Source organism: Heloderma suspectum, chromosome 2 (genome assembly GCF_057233095.1).
Source record: "Heloderma suspectum isolate Gila_16-S chromosome 2, 16-S_ref, whole genome shotgun sequence".
In the NCBI taxonomy this organism is placed as follows: Eukaryota; Metazoa; Chordata; class Lepidosauria; order Squamata; family Helodermatidae; genus Heloderma; species Heloderma suspectum.
This window is the reverse complement of record NC_139459.1, coordinates 329835793-329859831: the sequence shown is the minus strand read 5'-3', so window position 1 is coordinate 329859831 and position 24039 is coordinate 329835793. Positions and strand designations below refer to the sequence as shown.

At 42.0% G+C, this 24039-nt stretch overlaps 1 protein-coding gene across 1 annotated transcript in view; it reads right to left on the bottom strand.

Annotated features, from left to right (window-relative positions):
* The window catches only part of ADAMTS9 (ADAM metallopeptidase with thrombospondin type 1 motif 9), a 164665-nt gene that overhangs the window by 123682 nt on the left and 16944 nt on the right, over window positions 1-24039 (bottom strand). Inside the window, exons 4-11 of the mRNA XM_084840466.1 lie at window positions 17941-18230; window positions 14497-14580; window positions 13048-13172; window positions 10851-10891; window positions 10625-10730; window positions 6489-6635; window positions 4598-4739; window positions 2411-2518 (exon numbers count right to left, since the gene is read on the bottom strand). Coding sequence (XP_084696592.1) covers window positions 2411-2518; window positions 4598-4739; window positions 6489-6635; window positions 10625-10730; window positions 10851-10891; window positions 13048-13172; window positions 14497-14580; window positions 17941-18230 — 1043 coding nt within the window. The remainder of the gene's footprint in view (window positions 1-2410; window positions 2519-4597; window positions 4740-6488; window positions 6636-10624; window positions 10731-10850; window positions 10892-13047; window positions 13173-14496; window positions 14581-17940; window positions 18231-24039) is intronic.

Genomic DNA, 24039 nt, shown 5'->3' with positions numbered 1-24039 from the left:
AAAATGTTTAAAAGAAAAAAAAGCTTCTCTGACTCAGGAAATTCAACTCCAGATTTTATGTTAGTACTTTACAGTAAAACTGCTTACTCCAAAATGAATTCTGGAGCAGTCTACAAATGGGACTTTGGGAAATGTACTGTCTTTATGCCTGAATAGTACTTAAGGAAGTTTATAAAATAACATCCACATTTTGTGGCTTTGTGCATGAATATTTTTTTTTAAATTAACCATTTCAATTCTACCATTCTATTTCCAGCTTCTGATACAAAAACAAAAAGGGTTTTAAGTGCTATGACTGAACAGAGAAACATGAACAGTTGACCAGGCTAAGGATGGGCAAACTGTCTATTTCCTTGTCACTTCTGCATGTTTTTACCCATAGCTCCACTCTTCCATTTCTGCATAATCTGCATTTTAAAAATCCACTCAAAATATGTATTTAAGAAGGTATTTTGATAAACTGTTGAGAACTCATGGAGAAGTGGATAGCTTAATACTTTTAGGCTGCAATCCTAGATTCACTTAAAAAGGTGTCCCCAGCCAGTCGTGTCCGACTCTAGGGTGTGGAGCTCATCTCCATTTCTAAGCCGAAGAGCCAGCGCTGTCCGAAGACGCCTCCGTGGTCATGTGGCTGGCATGACTGAACACCGAGGTGCACGGAATGCTGTTACATTTCCTGCCGAGGTGGTACCTATTTATCTACTTGCAATTTCTTGCTTTCGAACTGCTGGGTTGGCAGGAGCTGGGACTGAAGACGGGAGCTCACTCCGTCACGCAGCACTCGGGTCTCGAACTGCTGTCCTGCCGACCTTCCGGTCTGCAGTTCAGCGTCTTAACCACTAAGCCACTGCGGCCCCATTCACTTACCTGGAAGTAAGTCCTACTGCACTATATAGGATGCACAATTAATCTGCCCACAATATGGTACTAATAGAACATGGATGTTACTTTTACAACTGCTGCTTGCTGCAAGATTTGTGTTTTGTTCAGACCTTGCTGCAGATTTCGTCCCATTATAATTCTAGATGCTAATGCACCTCACAAAAGGAGAGCAAAAGCAAATAAGGAGCAACACACCAACTATATCTGCAGAAAAGAAAACTCTGAGATTATTTTAGTCTTACAGCTATTGGATTTTTGTAATGGCCCTCTCACAGGTGTGTGTGAACTTGGTTTGAAGAGATGTATTCCAAAAATGGTACATAGTAGTAAAAAACTGCTGGGTTTTGAATATTGCAGAAAATAGCATTTCCTTATATTTTTATTCTACAGCCTGAGTAGGAAACACAAATACAGACTGCGTGTACATCTCACCCACTTCATCTTACGGAATGTACTTTTTGCAGGCAACTTGGCTATTGAATGGTTGGAAATATGAAGGCGAATTTTTTAAAAAGGACTTTTAAGATCTTCCAAGAACTTTTTTCATGTCTGAAGGTGATTATCTCAGACTAAGCTTAAATTCAGCATGTCTACTATTTGCCCCATTAAATTATATGCAAATTCTGTCAGTGAAAACAGGGACGTTATGCCAATCAATTGTATGTAGTTAAAGGGTTGTATTAAATGTTAGTCCTACTAACATTGACCCACTGAAATGAATGGGACTTAAGTTAGTTGTGGCCTTTCAACTCACAATGAGTTCCCTACATGGTCTTTGATCAGGACAATTCTCCACACCATGTTAGGCAGACTGACTGTGTAACTCCCCCACCCCCACCCCACACACTCCTACTGGATTAGCTCCATTTCTTCTTCTGCATCCAGGCAGGCTTTCACTGCCCTGTCATATGAAAATCATTGTTCTTAAAAGTTTCAGATGCCCAGCAATGAATGTATAACTGACCTTGTCCCTGCTGTGTAAGAGACATAAGTCTGTTCACAAAAGAGTCTGCTCCTTGACACATTCACTCTGCACTCTCTGGGGTGGCAAGTGCTTGAAAATGCAGCCACAAGAAGACATCAAGTGGTTCCTCATGCAGGTTGGGCATTCTTTTTTTCTTTTTCTTTTCTGGCTTATGAGGAAATCTGGCCAAACTGCGTGGTAAAATGCTTCACACGAATAGCCTGCCACATGGAGCTGCCTTCATGAGATTCCATATTTAAGTGGCTACCTCAGTACAAAGGGGAGGGGGCAGTTTCAGACTGCTGCTAGGAGATGGAGAGACTACAGTGTCCCATTCATAAAGGGATGGCTGAGCATTTTCCTTTGGAGTGGATAGGCAGAGGGGATGTGATCTGTGAACAAGAATTGACCTGTGGTCTATCAATTTTTAAAATTGCTGCTATGCAGCACATAAACTGATCAAAGACTTTCTCACTGAACTGAGACCATCATAACAATAACTCTACTGTCTACATGAGGGGAGCAGGGGGAAAGCAAGAAATAGTAAGTGTCCCAGCAACAAACCTTTCCTAGGCCACATTCTGTCCCATCAGCCCACGGTGTGTGTTGAGTGCGACATCCTTTATGCGCTCCATCAGCATTGATGCACCAGAGTCTTCTGCACTGCTTCTGCTTAAGTGATTTGAAATGGTGTCAGCATTACTGAACAGCCACTCTAACATATGCTACGCATCACATACACATTCTAGATTATCTTCCCGGTGTTATTACCAGCACTGAGTAAGGCAGCATAAATAATTAATGCAATAAAATACAAGAGGGGACTTTGGCTAAAGTTGCAAATGTAGAACCTTTCTGCTCAAATGCATTATCCTGGATTTGCAGCTGGGTTCCTGGCTATGTCTGTTCTGACACAGAAGTGCAAGGAAGTCATTTTATGGAAAACGTGTTGAAAATTTCCTATCAAAACACAGTTTAAAAACAAGGAAACCTGGACAATCAAGAAATGCTGAATATTTATAATAATCCAGAAATATGGCTGCATTATTGATTGCATACTGAGTTGAAATATATGACCCCCTTTGCAACCAAGTTCTTCCTGTGTGGCCCCTTTCCTTGAGGCACTACAAATCCCATATTTTTGTAAATCATTACTATTTTAAAAGGTTGTGAGCATTAAGAAAAGCTTGAAAATGTCACTGCTCTGCTTCATGATTGAAAAATAAACATAATGGTCTCAAAATTATCAGGGCTTTATAATCAATAATATTATTAGTAATAGAGAGCCTCTTACTACAGCTGAAAAACAAATTATTGGTCACAGTTTCCAAATTGATTGTCTTACATTCCAACTTTATTAGTATATATATAGTATTTATATATGCAGATGAGCCAGAAATCTCCAAAATCGTGCTAATTTCCCTCTGTGACTCCCAATTTAAAACGGTTATATAAAATTTTAGGTTATTTAAATAACATAAAGCAGTGGGTGACAATTTAGGCTACAATCCTACAGACACTTACCTAGGAATAAGTCTCATTGAGCTCAATGGGGATTACTTCTGAGTAAACATGTGTAGGATTACACTGCTAAATTATATAAACAGTTAATCTGTAACACCAACCCCTTCAATTGCCCCCATCTCTTATGCGCTTTTATATTTAATCAGAAGCTAATGCAAGTTGAAAACATATTTGTAAATTAGGGACTTTTGACCAGGGCCATGTAACCTGTTACAAGCCCTTAAAAAATGCTTTCTGAAAGATTTTTCCATCATGTGTACACAAAGACCCAAATCATTACGTTTTTAAGTCCTCAGAACAATTTCCGCCCCAAAAGCTAGCAAAGAAAATGTGTGTGTGTGTGGGCGCATCCGTATAATGTGACTGCCAATGACAGGTTAGCACCTGGCATGTTGATAAATGCAATGTGCAATTACATTCAGGTAAACAGGCATGTTATCCTCTGACTCCTCTGGTTTATCATCAACAGTCTGATCTTTACCTTGACATCAGCAGTCACTCCCATGGCTCTTAGCAAAGATGTGTACCAAAAACACAGCAAGATACCTGACCATGTAAACAACATTGGCTTAACTATGACTATAAGTGATTGAGAATTTTTGAAAAACTTTCCCCTATATACCTCTTAAGGGTATCTGATCCCCCACCCTACCCGTAAATCTAATACCTTCCCAAGTTTTAGAGCATATTGTGCCGATACGTTGGAAATTAAGTTCCTTGCTAATATTTCTAATATTGCCTTCAAATATCAAACTTACTGATCACACAGGTCAGAGATAGCCCATTTGAGAGATACCGTGGCAATTTCCCACATGTCTGTGGGATATATGTGAATATCCCAAACACATCTGTCATATCTGATCAGCTTGCTGCAGGGAAGCAGAGTGCTGATTGGGTGAGAAAGTTCCACAAGATTTGGTCCTACTTAAACCAGTTGTACTATTCCGACCTATACCACAGCCATGTGAGAAAGAAATACCAGAAAGCAGTTCTTCTCTCTTTAGGCAGATGTGTGTGAAAGAAGCCATAAAAATGGGAAAATCTGGTTGGGAAATCAAAAATTTTAAATCCAAACTGGCTGGCAAGCTGCAATATTTTTCAGAAGTCAGCATCTTCCCCAATTAAGAAGCGCACATACAAAATACATGCATGGATAAGCCCATCAGTATTTCATACTTGAAACAAGCCAAAGAAGTTTTTCCTTTAAAAAAAAAAAAAGCACCTTACCATATAGGGGCAAACCTTAGCTCCAGGCCCAAAAATTAATTCGCACTGCTTATTGACATCATATATGTATCCTGGAAGTTGTTGAGGCAAAGTGTACATTCTTGATGAAGGTTCGTCAAGCAAACACTCCCCATAACCAGTGCTAGAAATGAAAAGTGTTACATTTATCTCCACTGCTGCACTGTAGAAGTAGGTTAAGATCATTCTAAGATATCTAAAAGTTAGCAGGGTATTAGCAATGAATAGTAATACTTAGCATAAGGCCACTATGCTAACGGCGGCGGGTGGGGGGAGGAGAGAGGGCACAATCCTATGCATGTTTAGACAAACAAAAGTCTTACAGCTCCTAGCATACCACAGCCAGCATGCTGGTTGTGGATGCTAGGAGCTGTAAGACTTTTGTCTGTCTAAACATGCATAGGATTGCATCCTAAATCTCCCTCTCCTGGAGTGTGATGACCCCAGTCCGAATCGGGGCTGCACACGCTTATACTGAAGTAAATAATTTGAAGAGTATTTAGTTTGGCCCTTAGGTTCCTTCCAGACAAGGGTTTTATTGTGCCATCACCCTGCCCTATTCACAAAATTTTACCGGGGGTAGGTACATTTTCCACTCAAAAACCCCTCCATATTTTCTCACCGCTTCTTCTGTCTTTTTCTCTTAACACAGAACATCCGTTAATGAGAAAAAGACAGAATAGTTACATAAAGCCTTCTAATTTGTAGCACTAGAAGCCCTCTGGCTGGAAGCACCCTTAGTACCTACCAACCCTCAAAACTCACATTTATTATTTTTATTTATTTTATTTTATTATTCAGATGTGTATACTGCTTTCTACAAAAGTATCAAAGCGGTGAACATAAAATACAGTGGCATAAAAACAACTACAAATATAACAATAAAATCACACAATACAATTAATCAGAAATAAAACCACATAGCTGGCTGGGTCACATTTCAGGGAAAGCCTCTCTAAAGAGGTGAGTTTTAAGAAGACACCTGAACATCAGAACTGTGGGGACCTGTCTAATATCAATTGGTAAAGTGTTCCAGCAAGTTAGCTGGATTCTAGGCTACTGAACAATCACAGTCTAAGAATTCTAGGCTATTGAACTACCACAGTCTTGCCATAAAGTCGCTGGACTGCATAATACCCACTTGCTCATAAGAATACAATTTATTTTTATTTTTATTGTTTCAATTAAGAGTTGCATAATTCTTCCCACCATACAGTTGCAGACTTCGGCTCTCTGGGTTGGTTGTTGGATACAGCACTATTATAGGTTTTGTATTTTCAACACAACAGAAGTATGCGATTTAGTATCATGCATGCTGCCTGCCGTGGGCTCCTTGGAGGAAAGGTGGGATATAAATGCAACAAATGCATAAATAAACTCATTCTGGTATTTTATTATCTGTTTCTACTATTTGCATCGGGAACTGAAGTTCTTTATCACTCCTTTTAATATCAAAGTGAAGTGATGAGTACCGCCATGGTTGGAGCCAAATGGGGCCAATCAAGTGAATGCTCCTTTTTTTCTCCTGTGTGGCTAATATATTTTGCATGTCACTTTAATCCATTCCTTTCTTTTTGTTCAGGCCATTATTTTTGACTAGGAAAAGCTAGGAGATCAGGTATGAATGAACCAAGGGACAAGACCTTATGATTCATGCATATGTCATATGTGGGAATGTACCCACTGTGTATGCACAGGTGTTCATGTACATATATGTTAATTTCCCTCTCTACACATGCAAACACACCCAGACACTTGCACGTACCATCACCATTTATTTGCATGCTGTTTTCCCACAAGATTCTCCCAAAAGCAACTCAAAACATATTTTTTAAACCATTAGGAATTCATTAAGTAATTATTACGGCCTTACTCTAGAAATTCTGTGATGTATTTTCGGCTACATTTTGACCACATCCAGGGGTTGGTGTTGTAGTTCAGGGTAGGAGCCATAACATGTTGTTGGTTTTTTCCTCCATCTTCTTTGCACTTATTGTTGTCATCATGCGGCATGTTAAATCTAAAGACACAGCATATTGGTCAACACGTCAGCATGAATTTTAAAAAGAAGGTAATCAAGGGTACAATCCTGAGAAAGTTAAACACCTTCAAATATCATGGATTTCAATGAAAAGGAGTTGAGCACATAGTTAACCCCCCCCTCTGAATGCGATTTATAAGAGCTTATTGTATTTTTAGATCTTGGCACTGCTGGTGGTTTTTCCTTTGGTTTTATACTCTAGTTTTAAACTTTTAAAGGTATTATACTGTGTTTTTGTCATGTTGTTGTATTTTATGGTTTTAACTCTTGTGAACTTCCCAGAGAGCTTTGACTATAGAAATAGGGCAGTATAATATGTAATAAATAAATAAATACTTGAGATTTCCTACTAATCAGTAGTAATTCCTACTAATATCTTGAGATATTGAGTAAGGGGGCTTGCATAAAGGAAAACCCCCACTCCATTTCTGTGAGTAGAATCAAGGCAGGTAGCACTAGAAATATATGAGAATTTCATTTTTGCTCACAAAACATGCGAGCATGCCGTTTGAAGCGCCTAATGGGAGCACATGTCCACCAAAAATATTCACAAATTGTCGAACACGTGCTCACATTCGTCTCAATCCCAATTCCCAGTTTAATTTGTGCAAATTTCCTCAGTAGACTGAATCAGCCCTGCTTTAGTCTATGGAGAAAATTTGTGCAAATTTTGGGAGATTTGTGCAAATCTCCTGTTTGATCTGTTCAAGTTTCCCATTCGTGTAAAGTGAGCAGCGATCACAAATGCAAATGGGAATCGGGCATGAGAAGAGCAGCAAGACAATGTTTGGAGAATCCTAGTGAGCTTGAACATTGTTCATTCCCTATCCCTAAGCAGCATAGGCCTGATTATTGTGTTCTCGTATATCCCCCACTGCCCCCTCTAAGTCACCAAAGGGGGGGAAGCCACCTTGGGGGTCACAATGGGATGGCAGGCGGCAGTGGCTCCTTGACAGATGGGAGACCCCCACTGCACTTCTTCCTGCCTGAACTATGGGAGTTGCAGTTCAACTTCCATGCTCCAAGACAAAACTACACCATCAGCATTTTCTGGAGTTTAGAAAGAAGAATGGGGAAAGAAGGAGAAGCTTGCTGAGTGTCTCCCATCTTCCAAGCAGCTGCTGCCACCTGGTACCTTGTCCTGTCTTCCAAGGTAAGCTTCTTCCAGTGGAGGCTGGTGGCTCCAATTTTGGTGGGGCTGTGAATCCATTCTGGTCTTTAGTCAGAACCAGCCAGATCTCTAAAGGAGCGACCCAAAGTACTGAACCCAACCCCCCAAATAGATTCAGCACCCTGGAGAGCTCCACTAGAGTTCTGGCTGGTTCTGACTGAAACCCAGAATGGATTCACAGAACCACTGAAATCAGAGCTACCAGCCTCCACTGCTTTCCTCCTTTAGGCATCAGTGGGGGCGGGGGACCACTGGTCCCCTTCCAGTATTCTTTTGAACACTGAACCCCCCTTTTAAACAGGTTTTGATGTCCAAATGCAGCCCTCAAGTCGGCCTGATTCATTTCCTTGTTAATCCTTACTATCCCATTCTTATTCATCAGTGACTATAAATCCTTCTGCACAGAAAAAATGTAAGATTCCTGTGACAAAGTTTTCTAATGAAGCTGAACTTTTAGCTTCAGTCATCCGTGAACAAAATTATCCCTGGTGTCCCTCTATTATGACTGTAGTCCAAGGATGATTGTACTCTAGGGATGAATTTTCCTCCTCTTTTTAATGTGGTACATTTGCAAAATGCCATCAAGCATCAATATCAATATATTAAAAAAAGCAAGACCGACCCATATGATGTTTGCAGCACGTGATATGTTGAAGAATGTTGCAAATAGGCCGCAGAGACAGAACAGTTTAAGCTGCTGTACTACTTGAAGTGGAAGAGAGGAAATGACCTGATGTGATCCTAAATTTGAAGGCTGATAAGTTTACATTTCCATTAAGTTTGCCTTCAGTGAACAAACCCCTGCTAAAAGAGCAAAAAGGAGCTTCCTGTTTAGGGCTGCCTCTAACCCCATGAAGTCACTTTCAATGAACTGAACAAAGGTTGTTGAGTGTAGAGGGAGGACCTGATCCCTGGGACTTGCCGATAGGAAGCCAAATTAAAAAAAAAAGTGTGTGTGTGTGTGTGTGGGGGGGGGGGAATCAACAGAGTTTTTTAGAACACCCCAAAATCCACAAATAACAGACTTCAGTCTACTGCAAGGGAACCATTGGCTACGAGCTAGAAGATTACATCTCATCAATTTTACCTGAAAACAAATCTGTTTATAAGGCCTAGATTTGTGATTTGGCAATTCACACATCTCAAATGGGGGGGACGGTCAAAAAAAGCTGCCCAAAGTGAAAATTGGAGAAGGAGATAGTAAGGCAAGATATAGAAACCCTCTCATCATCTTTGCTTCTTTCCTTCTTTCATTTACATCTCCCTTTTCCTTCGCTGCTGGGGTGTGTGTGTGTCAGAGACCATGACAGTGCATGCCTCTCTTTTCCTACAGCCCCTGCCCCCAATACTTCCAGAGTGGAGACAGGCAAGGTGGGGCATAGGGGCTTCTTCTCTTGCCTGCTTGACCTCTCACTATCTTCTGCTGCTCCTCTACTTCCTCTTGCGATGGAGCAGAGGCTGTTCTTGGCTTGCAGTCTTCCTACAGCTTCCAGGCTATGTGTAAGGCACTTCTATAGCACTTGCTGGAGAAATGGCAACCACCTTTGTGGAACCGGTATGGTTTTGATTAGAGAATGGCTGGTAGCAAGCGAGACCACAGATAGTTCAAGTGAAAACAAAGACTGGCCTGCAGGTGAAGACTTGGCTTAAATTATGCAATTTCTTAGCAGATGTCTGAAAACATTAGGAAGTGCCACATGCAGGTATTAACCACGTAAAAATATTTGAGACATTTTGGGCTTTCTGCTTTGGAAATCAAAGAGCAATTATGGAGCGCTCCATAGGTTTTATGCAGAAAAGTCAAATATGCAAATAAAAATTGGTATTTTATCATTATTGATGAAGCAGTGAATATAAGGACACCTTACCAATGATCTAGCCATTAAAAATGATATAGGACTTAAAGAGTGTGACAAAAACTTGCTATGAGGTTTTGCACTCAATAAAATTAAACCAGAATGGAAATTTACCTAGGGGATTGGGATTGCCAACATCTGGGGTTCTTAATTTGGCATTCATACCTCATGGTATGAATATGCAACCTCCAGTGGGCTAATATTTTAAATGCTTTACAAAAATGAATCAGTGGGTAGCTAGCTACTCTTTACCATGCTGTTGATGCTTGAAACCACAAAGCACATTTAACCAGGAGGGAAACTAGTTGTTTATCGTATTACCTACACCCAGAACCAATCAGGAATCCAGAAAAGCAAAGATGCAGTCAAAATTGCCCCACCTTGTGGATGGATATTTTCCATGTGGTTACACGCTCCCCCAATATGGTTAGCAGCATTGACAGCAGGGCAAATGGTAGTCTGCAGCCATCCAACACTGAAAATGTCAACCTTTACAATCTCCGTTTTCAAAGCTAAAAGTACTTGCTGCTATCACAGTTTCAGTTGTTGAAAAAACAATGGTTTGGATCCTAAGTTGTTCTTCCATACACATAAAGGTGGAGTGGGTTCTGGCAAATTCTGCCAACTCCCCCTATACCTGAAGTCCTCTGCACCATATACTACACCGTTCCTAAGGGTCCCCCCATCCCCACTACCAGAGCAGATTTTCAGAGGGCACAGCTACAGAAGGCTGGAGAGGGAAGGAGGAAGCACAAAAGCTCTGTTCTGTAAACATGAATTTTCTTCAGTTCATAGGATCCAAGCCAATATTGATACTCCATATATATTCCCCCCTGCAAATTAATTCTGGTTAACATGCAATTTCTATAATGTTTAAGCTATATGCTTGTTATATAACCAATGCTGTTGTTTAAATGTATCTATAATTTTATAGAACATACACATGGCCAAGTTCATGTGCAATCGTAAAAGCAGTACTTAATCCACTGTCTTCACTAATGGAACAGCTCCGGTATGGATCACAGACTGTACCCAATTCAGCCAGACCTGGGAAATCAAAAGCAGAACAAAAAAGAATTTGCTATCTAAATAAAGACACACAACATTCTGTCAAGAATATATTAACATAGTCACCTTAAAGAGTAAGAAAAAGGAGATTAAGCTTACCTAAAGTATCACATTTGTCGTGAGCTCTACATATATCCTGTCTGAAAGCAAAACAGACTCAGTGCTTTTAATTTTCATGCAAGTTACCATTTAAACACAATAAATAGACACCATTTAATTATACTGCTTTGATTTTCCTGCCAGACATCCAACGGCTTGCCCAATTCCAAATGCTCGAGATTAATAATACTAGATTAAAAAGCAATAATAACATCTAATTTGCATTTTCAAAAGGCTATTATTGAAGGGCTGATCACTTCACACTGAAATATTTTCCAGTGTTCTAAACAATGCACTCTTGAGGCAAGAGTTATTGCCTCAAAGAAGCTTTCAATGCAAAACTTGGAAGATCGACATGGTTAGTCTGCTGAGTGCTATACATTGTTTGTAACCACTGACTATCTGAAACTTATAACAGATGTGAAGAAGCAACTAACTCAACCTTTCCATTCATTTTTGGGTGCACTCTGAAGTAAAATCCAAGTTGTGTTATATCAGGGGTGGGCTACATGCAGCCCATGGCTACACTGCCAAAATTTGCGGCAGCAAAAACATTGGTGGTTTGTCACCAAATATCAGCAGTAAACTGGTATGGAGCAGTAAAATGGTTAAATTCAGCTTGTTCTCAAAACTAAAGTTAACCCTTTTTACTGCTCCACTGAGGTTTGGCACTAGTTTTGTCACCTCTGCATTTGGCTCTGTGGCAGTGGCAGGAATGCAGCTGGAAGGGGAGGTCGGGGGAGGGGGTCAAACATGGCCCCCAGACCACCTGAAGTTGCTCAGCCATGTTATATCCTAGAGGTAGTTGGGAATGCCTCCCATCCACAGGCCAGCTGACCAGATTTGAAGTCATGGAGGCAGATGATAATATCCTCTATGCCATAAGCAGCCCATAATATTGCTAATATAATTCATCCCTAAACTGAACAGATGAGATGCTTCTTATACTTCCCATTAAAAACAGCAAATATTTTTGCTTTCTTAGTTGTGAGGATAGGCAATGGAGCCAGATATACTTACCACTTAGTACAGTGATAAACTCTTACCACAATTTTCTCCACTTAGAGAGCAATCCTATGGCCACTAGACAGTGGTTAGATGGCCATGGGATATGCAGTTTTCCGGGAACCGACCTCAGAGCCTGTGCTCCGAGGTCGGTTCCCAGAAAACCAACCTCCCCATGCTTCCGCTTTGCCTCAGAGGCAGCGTGGAACAGCCCCGTCCTCTGCACTCGCAAGAGGAGTGCGGAGGGGCCTAAAAGGGGTGTGGCTGGGGGCGTTCTGGGGTAGGGAAGGCAGAAATGCCTGTATGACACATCCAATGTGTCGTACAGCAGCCTCCTTCCCCGCTCCATGCTCCTGCAGCTAGACAGCCACAATTGGCTGTGTAGCCAAAAAAGTAGGGCAGGGGAAGTGCGGAGGGCACAATCCCCTCCGTGCTTCTCCTGCCCTGCTTAGGAATACGTGGTCACCTCCAAGTTCAGAGGCGGCCGCCCATCTCGATAGGATTGTGCCCTTAGAATCTACAGCCACGATCAAGTATGTCTCCGCTGCCAGCATTACAACATGTACATGTACCCATATACACACATATTCACTTCAGCAGCTCCTACCCACCCACCCAAATGATACACTGCATTTTTAAATCTTAAAAATCTAAAATGCATTTGCAACTGGGAGGTTGCTGCAGCAAAAATCGAAAAAGTATGTGTACGTTTCAGATCACAGCCTAGAGCCACAGCTGCAGTAGATATACACATGCATTCATAAATCTACTTCCACCCCTGGTTTTAAATCCTTCCTTCAAGCCCTCTCCTTTTTCTGAAAACATTATGGTGAAAGCGTCATCTTTACTGGTACCTCTTATTAAGTGTTGCTTAATAAGAAACTTCCACACTTTGCAAACTTTAAAGGAAAATGCATCATGTCTCAAGTTGGGTTTAACCTATGAACATCTGGCCAAATGGGGACTGAATAGAAAGGTGGTATCCATTCATAAAAGAAAATGGCATTGCTCCTTGGTGCTCCCATTCATATCATTGTCAAAAACCAAACATCCTTGAATTAACTTTCTCCCGATCAGTCTACATTTCTAATAAAATAGGATTTTATTTATATAATTCAATAATGATGTCTAACATGTCAATAACATGGCTATTGCAGGGAGACCAAATAATAATAACCTGGCCACGACATACCTTGTCACCAGTACAGCAGTATCATGCTTATCTGGATGTTCTTCATTAGGGTGGTTTTGGGTTTGCTGCCATTGGCAAAAGTTTTTTAGTGTTGTTTGAGCATTGTAAGAAATGGAAGGGCCGTCCTAAGAATAAAATGCACATAAAGATTAGGCGTTCCTGTCCCTCCCATTCTCCCTTCCTCCCTGTGTCACATATTTTACTTATTTACAATGCAATCCCCTGCATGTCTTCTCAGAGGTAAGTCGCACTGACTCCAAATGGGTATAGGACTGCATTATTATAATAAAAGAAAGTGAAAGCACATTACAAGTAATAAGATATAACCTCAACTAAAAGCAATAACAGTAAAATCTAAGAACAGCAGATAAGATCTATAAGACAGCAGATGAAGATTACAAATATTAGCAAACAGTTTTCCTAACTACTAACAATACAAGCAGCCATCAGAAAGATAGATGCAACAATCTCTCTCCTCCTCCAAAGGCTTTCCTTAAAAAAGGGAAGTTCTAACTTGCCTTTGGAAGGAGAGAAGATGCTATTTGGGTCTCCCTATGCTGTGCTGGGAATGGAGGAGGACACTGAGAAAGACACATTAGAACCGCCAACAGGTACTGACTGGGTGGGTGGAAGGAAGAGTTCATGCACTCAGGACTGGCTGGAGTGGGGTAGGTGTGTGGAGAAAAAGGAGGACGCCGCAGCAAAGGCAGCCACAGAATCAGGTGGGCAGGCAGAGGAAAGAGGAAGTTGTGTGTGTATGGGGGGGGTCTCCCCAGCATTAAGCTCAGGAATAGGGCAGGGGATCTTCCATGTTGTACTGCCCTTTGGAGAGCACCTCTAAGCGCAGCAAATCATGGATGATTTCCTTCTCTTGAGATGGGGAGGAGCAAGGGACCATTCACTTCTGACTTCATGCAGTGTTTTGGAGGTATTACCACGGAAGTTCAGCATGATGTCAGAGACAAGACAATACTTCCTTCAGGATCAGGTCATGGTGAACACAAATTTTGGATGGCTACTAAACTGGATATGATGTTATTTACATCATTAGCTTTTTCATGTTGTTTTTTTAAGTGGGAGCTTAGTCTGCAATCCTGATTCCAATTAGGATTGATTAGATTAAAGCCACCCTGCTCCCAATCTGACTTGGGCCTCCCTGCATCTGCAATTCATTCTAAAACATAATCATGCAAAGGCTAACAATGTGAAATATGTCATAGCCTGTTCAGCCCTAAGGCAAGCCAAAATCTGTGGAGCCCTGTAGCTGAGACAGACTTAAAGTATCTGTCTCATCAAGCCAAATCTTGGTGAGCTTTTGGGTAGGGCATTTTGTGTTTTTCCCGTTGTAAAGCATCTAACTGAAGCTAATAATAATAACAGTCATCGTCGTCACTGGACTACTGGTCAAGCAGCTAGGGAGAAGAAAGAACATCCTAAAAAGTAAATTACCTGTTCATTATGTATGACGGCTAATTTCACAATAACAATATTAATTAAATTTCCAATACTTGGGTCTTTATATATAGACGCTACCTGCATAAAAGATAAATTTTAAAAAGTTAATGTTAACAAGTATACAAGCAAGCAAAGACTCCACAGCTTTTTTTCCTCCACTGCAAAAAGCTGCAACTGTTGGTCTACACCTGATTTAATTTTCGTCTCAAGCAGCACTTTCCATAAAGGACAGATCCTGAGGGCAAGAAAAGCTACTATGTAGACACATAAATGAGTGAAAAAGGTGCAAGAATTCAAGGGATGAAGTGCTTCAAGTTATGGAGAAGGAAATGGTGGACTCCACAATAGACAACACTGCTTGAAACTGTTTATGATGTTGCTGCTGTCAGTAAATGACATAAGCAGAGAGACTAAAATAGCCCCAAGCCGGTGGGTTGAGAGTGTCTTCCCTTCCCACATGCTTGCACACCCACATCTCCTCTCTTCGCTAGCCGCTCAGAGCTAAACTACATGCCACATTAAATGCATAGTGTGTTGGTGACCCTAACTTTTTTTTTTTGCTTTAGTTTAAGCATGTGGGCGCCCCATCCAGTCCACCACATGCCAGGGAGAGGGCAAACATTAAACTCCTCCCCTAAATTTGCCCAGCATGAACACAAGGGTGTTAAAGGAAGGAAGGGGAATTCCGCTGGTGCCAATGAAGGTTTTTATTCTTTCTTTAGCCATCGTGGGGGTGAGGAGATGGGGGAGGGGGGAAGAAGCACCTAGATGGGAAGCTTTAACACACACACACTGCCTGCATGCAGTGGTCCCAGTCTGGAACAGGATCCCACACACTTACACTAAAGTAAAACAAAAAGTTAGGATCATCTACACACTATGCAATTAATGTAGCATGTAGCTTAGCCCTCATCAGATGGGGGTGGCCTCACGGTGCAGCTTTTACTTTCCATGAAGCATAAGTAGCCACTTGGTGGTCCAGAACTGAAAGCAATACTCACTTTACAACCAAGAAGAAATCCAAGGTTGAAGTGAGAAAATAGGGAAAGAAGTACCTTAATAAGCAGTTGCTGAGTTTGAAATAGAAAGCAGAAAAGTTCTTTGTTTATTAATGTACTATACCAACATATGTCATAATATTAATGCCTGAGGAAATAACAACATGGTAAATAAACAAACAAAATATGCAGGTATTATTGTTCCTTTGAAAGCAAACAGGTGGCTGAGTGACGACGAGTTTGAAAGCAAAATGGGGCCATCCAAAAATAAGGTAATGCTTTCTACATACTTAGGGGTCTTTCTAGGTATACAGAAGTTTGTACATTAAAAGACATTTAAATTTAAAAAAAACAAAGATATGGCCCTGTGAATTTCAGGACCTATCAGATGAACATAAGGGATCGAGATAAGAAAATACTTCACTAGCTAATTTAATTGACTGGAGTGGGAACTTTATATTGGATTGTTTTAGTACTGTATCCTGCCCTGAGATCTATAGGAAATATTTTAATAAATAAACTTCTGGGTTCAAACAGAAAACCATTTTTTGGACTACGCCAAAGCACAAGTGAGAGCTGCCTTTAGAAAACAATGGAGAAATCCAGAAGTTTAGCATAGTTTGACTAGACATCATTATGTTCCATACCCAAACAAAAGGTAGTCGTTCTTTCTAACTCAGGTCTTATTTTCATGTGAAAAAAACTATTTTTTGATATATATATTTTTTATAACACATTTCTATTGCCCTGATAATGCATATTACATGGGATGGGGGCTGTGGCTAAAAGATAGTGCCTTATGACAGCTCTGCAAGGCAGTCCATTGTTTTGCTCAGTTAGAGGCAAAGCTAAAAAAAGGACCAAAAAGAACCAGAAGTCAGGCAAATGTGTGACACCGACAATTACATCTATGGCTGAAGACAGCTGAGTCACAGAATATTAGAAATGTCTGTTTATAACTGAGGGTGCAATCTTATGCATTTTTAGAGAGGGAAAAAAAGTCCTACAACTCCAAGCTAGGGATGTATGTATTTTGTTAAATCCATTCCGTCTGTGTTTCACGGATTGTCAGGGGTCTTTCGTTCCATTGTCTGCTCATTGATGGAATTAGATATTTTTAGGGATGTATGAGAATTTCGTTGTGCTTGCGCTAATGTCCATTAGCACTAGGGATGTGAGAATCAGCAAAATTCAAGCTTGCTGAAGCCCTCTGAATTCCATCTTGAAGCTCATTCCGATTCCGATTACCTAGGGAGGTGGTGGGCTCTCCCACACTGGAGGCATTCAAGATGAGGCTGGACAGCCATCTGTCAGGGATGCTCTGACTTGGATTCCTGCATTGAGCAGGGGGTTGGACTTGATGGCCTTGTAGGTCCCTTCCAACCCTACTACTCTATGATTCTATGATTCAAGTCGTATTAGATGGCGAGCTTTGTTTTTTTCTCTTCACATGAAAATCCATGCGGATTGTTCCAAATGTATGCATCAGTTGTGTGCGTCTCTGAAATGTGCGCATTTTCATGCACATTTTTCAAATACACACACGCCGTCAACTGTGTTTTCTTTGCTCAGCGAATCACACAGAAAGCTTGGCAATGTATGGCCTTCGTGTGAACTAGGTAACTCCTGATCAAAAACAAACTGAAACAGATTTCTCATACATCCCTAGTTAGTGCTGTTTTGCACTTGCATTAATGAGCCCTAGCTCAAGTGCATATTAGCACAAATCCTCCCTGCAAGTTAAAAAACTGTCCACAAATCCATGAGACTCGAAAAAGGTGGTCCGCTGCAGAGCTTGCACGTCAGATTCACAGAAATCCAAACTCATTTGAATCCACTGCGGATCTTTCCAACATCTCCACTCCCGGCATGCCTCAGCATGCTGGTTGGGGCTTGCTGACCATCTAAGCATGTGTAGGATTGCACCCGAACTGGAGGAGAGGGAAGAGCTGAATTGATCTGCTTGAGCCTGGAACAGGTCATAGTATTCTGAAGGTAAGCATTAGTGTCAACAGGATGTGCACTGTGACGTGAAAAATCCTCCTCCCCATGCTACACTCCACCCCACCCCACCCACCTGAGCACTTCGGCACTATATGGACCAGTGGAAAGAACAGAGGTGTACTCTTAAATCCCCAAGCAGCCCTGCAAGGCTCTGGAGCCCTAAGCAAGAGCGCTCCTATTTGGGGCTCATCTTCCACAGCAACAGCTTGTTCAGGAGGGAAGGATCCAGTTGCATACTGCATCAAGCTTTTTATCTGCACATCCACCAATTAATATTTAATTTTCAAAACACATAGCAAATATTTCATAGCAAACATTCTCTTGCAATATCCTGTGTATTTATAAGGCTATCTTTAAAAAGAGGAGCATTCATAATTTCAGCCTAGTAAAATCTATCGCAAGTGAGTATCATATTGACCCTGATTTTAATACTTACTATGGACATTAATGTCAAAATGTAGTGCTGCAGGTTTGTTCCATGGTAAGCAACCATTCGGCTGTCTGCCACCACCATAACTTCCACATATCGAGGATAGGAGAGAAATCGCTTGGTTCTTCGGCGAGAGTTTCCCCCCCGTACGCTGCCAGTCTTGTTATTATTGGATGCAGGAAACTGCTCTGAGGCTAAGCTATGTTTCAGTGCCTCTACATCAGATAATATGCTGTTTAGGGGCCACTGTCTTGTCTTGCTTCTCCTCTTATAATTTCTGTGATTTTTTGCATGCCCTGTAAGTTTTAAAAAAGAAAATAAGAAATAAGACATTCTCTAAAATTAGAGTGTCTAAATTAGAGGTCCCCAATGTGATGCCTATGGGGTGTGACGGTGCCCATGGGGACCTCCAAAGACACCCACAAAGCTTTCCACTCCCTGCCCCCTTCAAAACATTTTTTCAATAAAAACCTTGGAAAATGGTACATTAGTCTTCTTTCTCTGCCTTTCTAGCCTGTAGCCTTGCTCTTTCTTTCCCCTCCGCCTTGCTATTTTCCCCTCTCTCTCAGCCTCTAGCTTTGCTATTGCTTTCCCCACTTCGTTACCTTGTTTTCTCCCCCTCCCAGCCTCTAGTCTTGCTCTTTCTCTCCCTACCCTTCTTTAGCTCACTTTTGACTAGCTAGGCCCCCATGTCAGCCATTACGTGACTAGGGACATGCTATGTGGGAGCCATTTTGTGGTGGTGTCCACAGCAGTTTGTCAAATTCCCAAATGTGCCCACAGGTCCAAAAAGGTTGAAGACTCCTGAGGGAGACTAACATGACGCTATTATTCAAATTTTACAGAAGGGGAAACTGAAAATGATAACTTCACCAAAGCCACATTACTAAAACCCAATAGCAGACGTGAGACAAAAAGATTTGAGAACTTCTCTTATTTATTTGTTTGTTTGTTTTCATTTCTATACCGCCCAATAGCCGAAGCTCTCTCCAAAGAAAATGAGCCATTTTGATTTTGGATTTAGTAAATCACTCTGAAAGAAGGCAAGATACAGCATAAATAAGAGAGGATTTTATCCTCTTGTACAGCTGCCAAATTTGGAGGACACAAAAACTAGAACATCGGCATGTCAGTCGAGCAGTTCTTGCCATCCTAGCACCTGTGCAGTAACATATTATGAAGGAGCAGCAGCTACATTTCTGGTATATTGAGCATGTACGGCCTGTGAATGCTATGTGTTAGAAATACAAACGTGTGCACGCTGTGCCACCACCTGGCGCTCCACCCATTCTACAGGAAGCTTTCCAGGAGACTGTGAAGATGCAAGTGTTTCTCTTCCAGCCACTTTTCATGTACACCAGCCAGTCCAGAGAACACCCTAAGCCTCTTTTCCTTCATAAAGCAATTGCACGCAATCTTGCCCTAGCTTAGGCCATTTCTCACGCAAGCTGAGAATGAGGTGTAGGACACCAGCTTCTGCAGCACATCTGATCAATCTCCAGACAGCGGGGGAGACATTCCCTCACAAAGGAAAATGCATTGTGTACATGCTCAGGGGGGCACTTTGCCTTTAGGTCTTTTTTTTTTCCTTTTTTTTCCTAACCAACAGCTTCTGAATGGACAGACTCTGTACATGTTCAGAAACTCTTCTAAGTGCCAAACAAAGGGCAGAAACCCTAAACACAGAAAATGGGCTGTTAATAAAGAGGGGACAACAACAACAAAAGAAATCTTGTTTCATTCTTTTCCATTGGCCTGTACTTCCAATGACTTTCTTAATGATGAGTTTCTTCATTGGTTACAATAATGAAAGGCAGGTGTAGGCTTGTTTTTTTACTAAACAATTGAGCAGAATATTGCCTTCACAGTTCCCCTTAATTCTCAGGAACAATAAAGGCTAGAAACGTATTTTTCTAAAAGATGAAATAAAATAAACCCCAGGAATCCAGACCAGTCAGCAAATGCCCCAAACAGGCACAAGGTGGCAGGCCTAGAATCTTGGAAAAACCTGGCTATCGAGGCAGTATGGCAACCCTACACTATACCTAATCCCTGTGTCCACAAGCACTGTTATGCTAAACAGAGAAATTGAAAGAGGCAATCACTTATCCTTAGTCACTCTAATCCCTTCCATTTCCACATTAACCTGTCCTTCATTTTGCACTATTTAGTGTGGCACGTGACAATGGAAGCAAGTGACAATGGAAGCAAGTCCTGTTCAGTTTCAGGTTCGTGAAAGACTGAAGAGGGGCCGGGGTTCTACCATGACTCTTGCTGAGGTTGAATGCAATAACTAGGAAGTTAATTATTTCACAGGCCTTCACAAAGTGTACCAAATGTTAACCAATATACCTTCAGGCAGTTTCATATGTTGTGGTCTGAAAATGAAGATTTTGTTAGCAATTGGCTACCCCCAAATGGTGCTGCTGTTATGTATATCCACAACAGAGACTTTACCTTGCTATACATCCCATCATTTTACTGCAGCCCTGAAGGTGTCAGCCAACATCATGGGGTCCTCTGCACATAGCTATTTGATTGATTGATTGATTGATTGATTACATTTCTATACTGCCCAATAGCTGGAGCTATGCATCTCTACAGTTCTCATTGAAGGCAACCTAAGGAACTGAGTGGGAAGGCAGAGGCCGCACCCATTTGAGTGTATGCACTGAGGGCTTGGGTGGGCCTTTTACCAAAAACCTTTATCTTCTAGTTCTAGAATGGGGGGGGGGAGAACTAGGTTGAGGTGGGAGGCTGGCTGTCCCCCCACCCAGCCCTCTGCAGGATGAATGAAATACCAAAGCACGGCCCCATTGAAGCCTTCCCCTACTAGGACAGGACATCAATCAAGGATTTTCCTGTACACCACTCCCCCTCCCAATTGGAAGGGAAATCTTTGCTTTATCTCTCATCCGCGATCAGAGATAACAATGGGGATCCCACTCCCTGCCTCCTCCCCAAGCCCCTGCTAGCCTCAGGTGGGAGGGCTTGGGGAGGAGAGGGAGCATGGATTGGATGGGGAACCTCCATGGGCTAGATTAGGCCTGTGGAGCAGAAGTTCCCCATGCCTGTTCTAGAAAATTCTGAACTTTGTTTGGCACAGGCACAGAAATCATATGTGGAACTGGACAGGAACTGCAAAGCAGAAAAAAATAATCCCTCACAAACAACTCTGCGGGAAAAGATATGAATTAACGTAATAGGAAGTATGAAGGCAAGGGGAAAAGACACTGCCACATAAGCTGGAGTCAACAAAAACACTTTGGGTCAACATTACTGACAATGAGGTGAGAAAGAATAAGACTGGAATTGAGACTGAAGATTCAACATCTTCATTTCAGTAACTGTAATTCCTACACATATTAGGGTAACCTAGGGGCAATTTCCATGGAGGCTCAGATGTCAGCTATGAGCCGGACAGTGCTGTACCAACTCCATCTGATACGGTGGCTGCGCCCCTACCTTCCCGACCATCTGCTCCCGTCAGTAGTACATGCCCTGGTCTCCTCTCATTTGGACCACTGTAATGCGCTCTATGTGGGGTTACTCTTGAAGACGGTTCGGAAGCTGCAACTGGTACAGAACACGGCAGCTCACCTGATTACAGGCAGCCGCTGGCGAGATCACATCACTCCAGTGCTGAAGGAGTTGCACTGGTTACCAGCTGTTTTCCGGGCCAAATTCAAGGTGTTGGTTTTGACCTTACAAACCCTATGCAGTTCTGGCCCAGCCTATCTTAAGGAGCGCCTCCAGCAACACCAGACAGGCTGCTTAACAAGATCTGCCTTGGATGGCCTTCTCTCTGTTCCATCAGCTAGGACAGCTAGGCTGGTGAGGACAAGGGAGAGGGCCTTCTCTGTAGTGGCCCCCACTCTGTGGAACTCCCTCTCTAGGGAACTCCACCATGCCCCCTCTTTAATGAGCTTCCGCTGCACATTAAAAACATGGTTGTTCAGGCAGGCATTTGGGGTGGGTTAGGGTATTTTTTATGATGTTTTTAATGTAGAATTTTATTGTTTTAACTGTTTTGTCATTTACATCGCCCAGAGTGGCTGGGTGACCAGCCAGATGGGCGAGTAATAAATTTAATAAATAAATAAAACGCTAGGGGCAAGCCACCCACTTAACTTGGGCAAGGGAACAGAGAGAGAGAGAGAGGGAGGTACATAATGGGAAAAAACCTCTCTCCTCTCCTCATTTTATTTATTTGTATTATTTTGTATGATTGCATTTATATCCCACCTTTTTTCCTCTTGCAAGGAACCCAAGGCGACTTATGTGGGCCTCCTCTCCATTTTACCCTCACAACAACCCTGTGAGGTAGGTTAGGCTGAGAGTCAGTGACCTGCCCAAAGTCACCCAGTGAACCTCATGGCTGAGTGAGGACTACAACCCAAATCTCCCGAGTCTCAGTCCAACGCTGGAATCACTACACCAAACTGACTCTCAGCTGCTCCTCCTACCACCACTTAAAGACAAGGAGAGGGAAAAGGAGTGTGTGCTGGTGGCTGGCAGGAAATCGCTTTGGGGACATAGAGGGGAGATAGAATTCTTCTCCAGACTACATTTTGATCCAAGACGAGAAAAAATCCTGTGGGTTTTAAAATCCACCTTTCTTTTGGAGTGGGCTTTTATGAGCCCATGAAGCTTGTTTCTGAGCCTGGCTTAGGAGAACTTTGTCGTGTAGAAAGAAATCATAGTTAGTCGTGTTCAGTATCCTTTGCTAGGATGTAAGTTAATTATGCTTCCCTTTTAGTGTGAGTATGACTAGACGAATGTGTGATTGAACATTATAATCACATTCACTATTGCTCCTGTAACAATGTCTTTCCTCCTTTTAACAAAGCTTTGCTGCCTGTTCTTATTAATAAGTGAGCGGAACAGCATGGACAAGATTGTTCCTAACAATCAAGACCTTTACTATATTAGATAAAATCTTAAATAACTCATCCTTCAGACAGCACACTTTATTTCAACTTCCTAGCAGCAGTCACATTGATAAAAGTAACATGCAAGGCAAACCGGTTGCTAGTCTTTGAGCCTAAGCAGGAAGAATTGCCACGTTTTTACTGAATTTGCTCCTCTGCCGTTAGCAGCCTGTCATCCCAAAATTAAAAACTGCGATGCTTTTCTCCTCATTTTATCTCCGTGCCAGGCAAAAGCCTCATTTGCTGTATGTCAGAGTACTGCAAAATGGCAGGCCCTATAAAAACCTAGAAACCCTATAGGCTAGTTGCAACATCCTCACCCAATAACAGTACCTAACACTTCTAAATGCTCCAAGCCATTGTGAAGCTCTAACTGCTGTGTTTTCAAAACCCATTCTTCCAATGGTCCTCTCACAGGTCCAACCCATTCCTCTAAATCAGGGGTGGGCAACATACAGTCTGTGGGCTGTGTACGGTCCCCATGGCCATTTTTGTGGTCCCCTTTCCCCTTCTACCATATTTGCCACTGTGGCAGCAGCAAAAGGCACAGCAGTTCTGCAAGGAAAAAAGGTGAGTGGGGAGCAAAATCGCTGGTTTTTTTTTTGATGTGGCAGCAAATTCAGCATCAGCAGTTTTGGTGAGGGTGGAGCGCATCCCCTGGTGACTCTGAGGGGCAATGCCCCCCCCATCACTGGATGTTGGCCTCCGCTGCTCTCTTTCTACTAGAATCCTGATGGAAACAGCAGTTAGGGGAGGAGGAGGAGGAGGAAGGGTGATGGGATGCAGAGGATAGGAGTTTTTTCTAACTTGAACCTTTTGTTGACGAAGGAATTTCAATAGGTGAAAAGGTCAGTGGGTGAGAAAAGCTGCATACAAAAGGATTCATATGTTGTATCTGGTCACATGAAAGGTGTTTAATTTCAGGCCCATAAGCCTGCTGGAGGCTAAATCCTGACCTCTGAGGTTCCCCAGATGGTCACACGCGCACACACACACACACACCTGTTTCCTCTAGCCACCAATTGTTTGGTGGTATCCTAGCTTTTGTATGTTTTCCCCCCATTCTAAAATGTTGAAATGTCTCTCTTAAGGCTAAACTGCTGGAAGTAAGAGCTTTAAGCTAAAAGATGCTGGTATTTTGACCTGGTCCCCTTATACTGGAATGAGGCCAAGA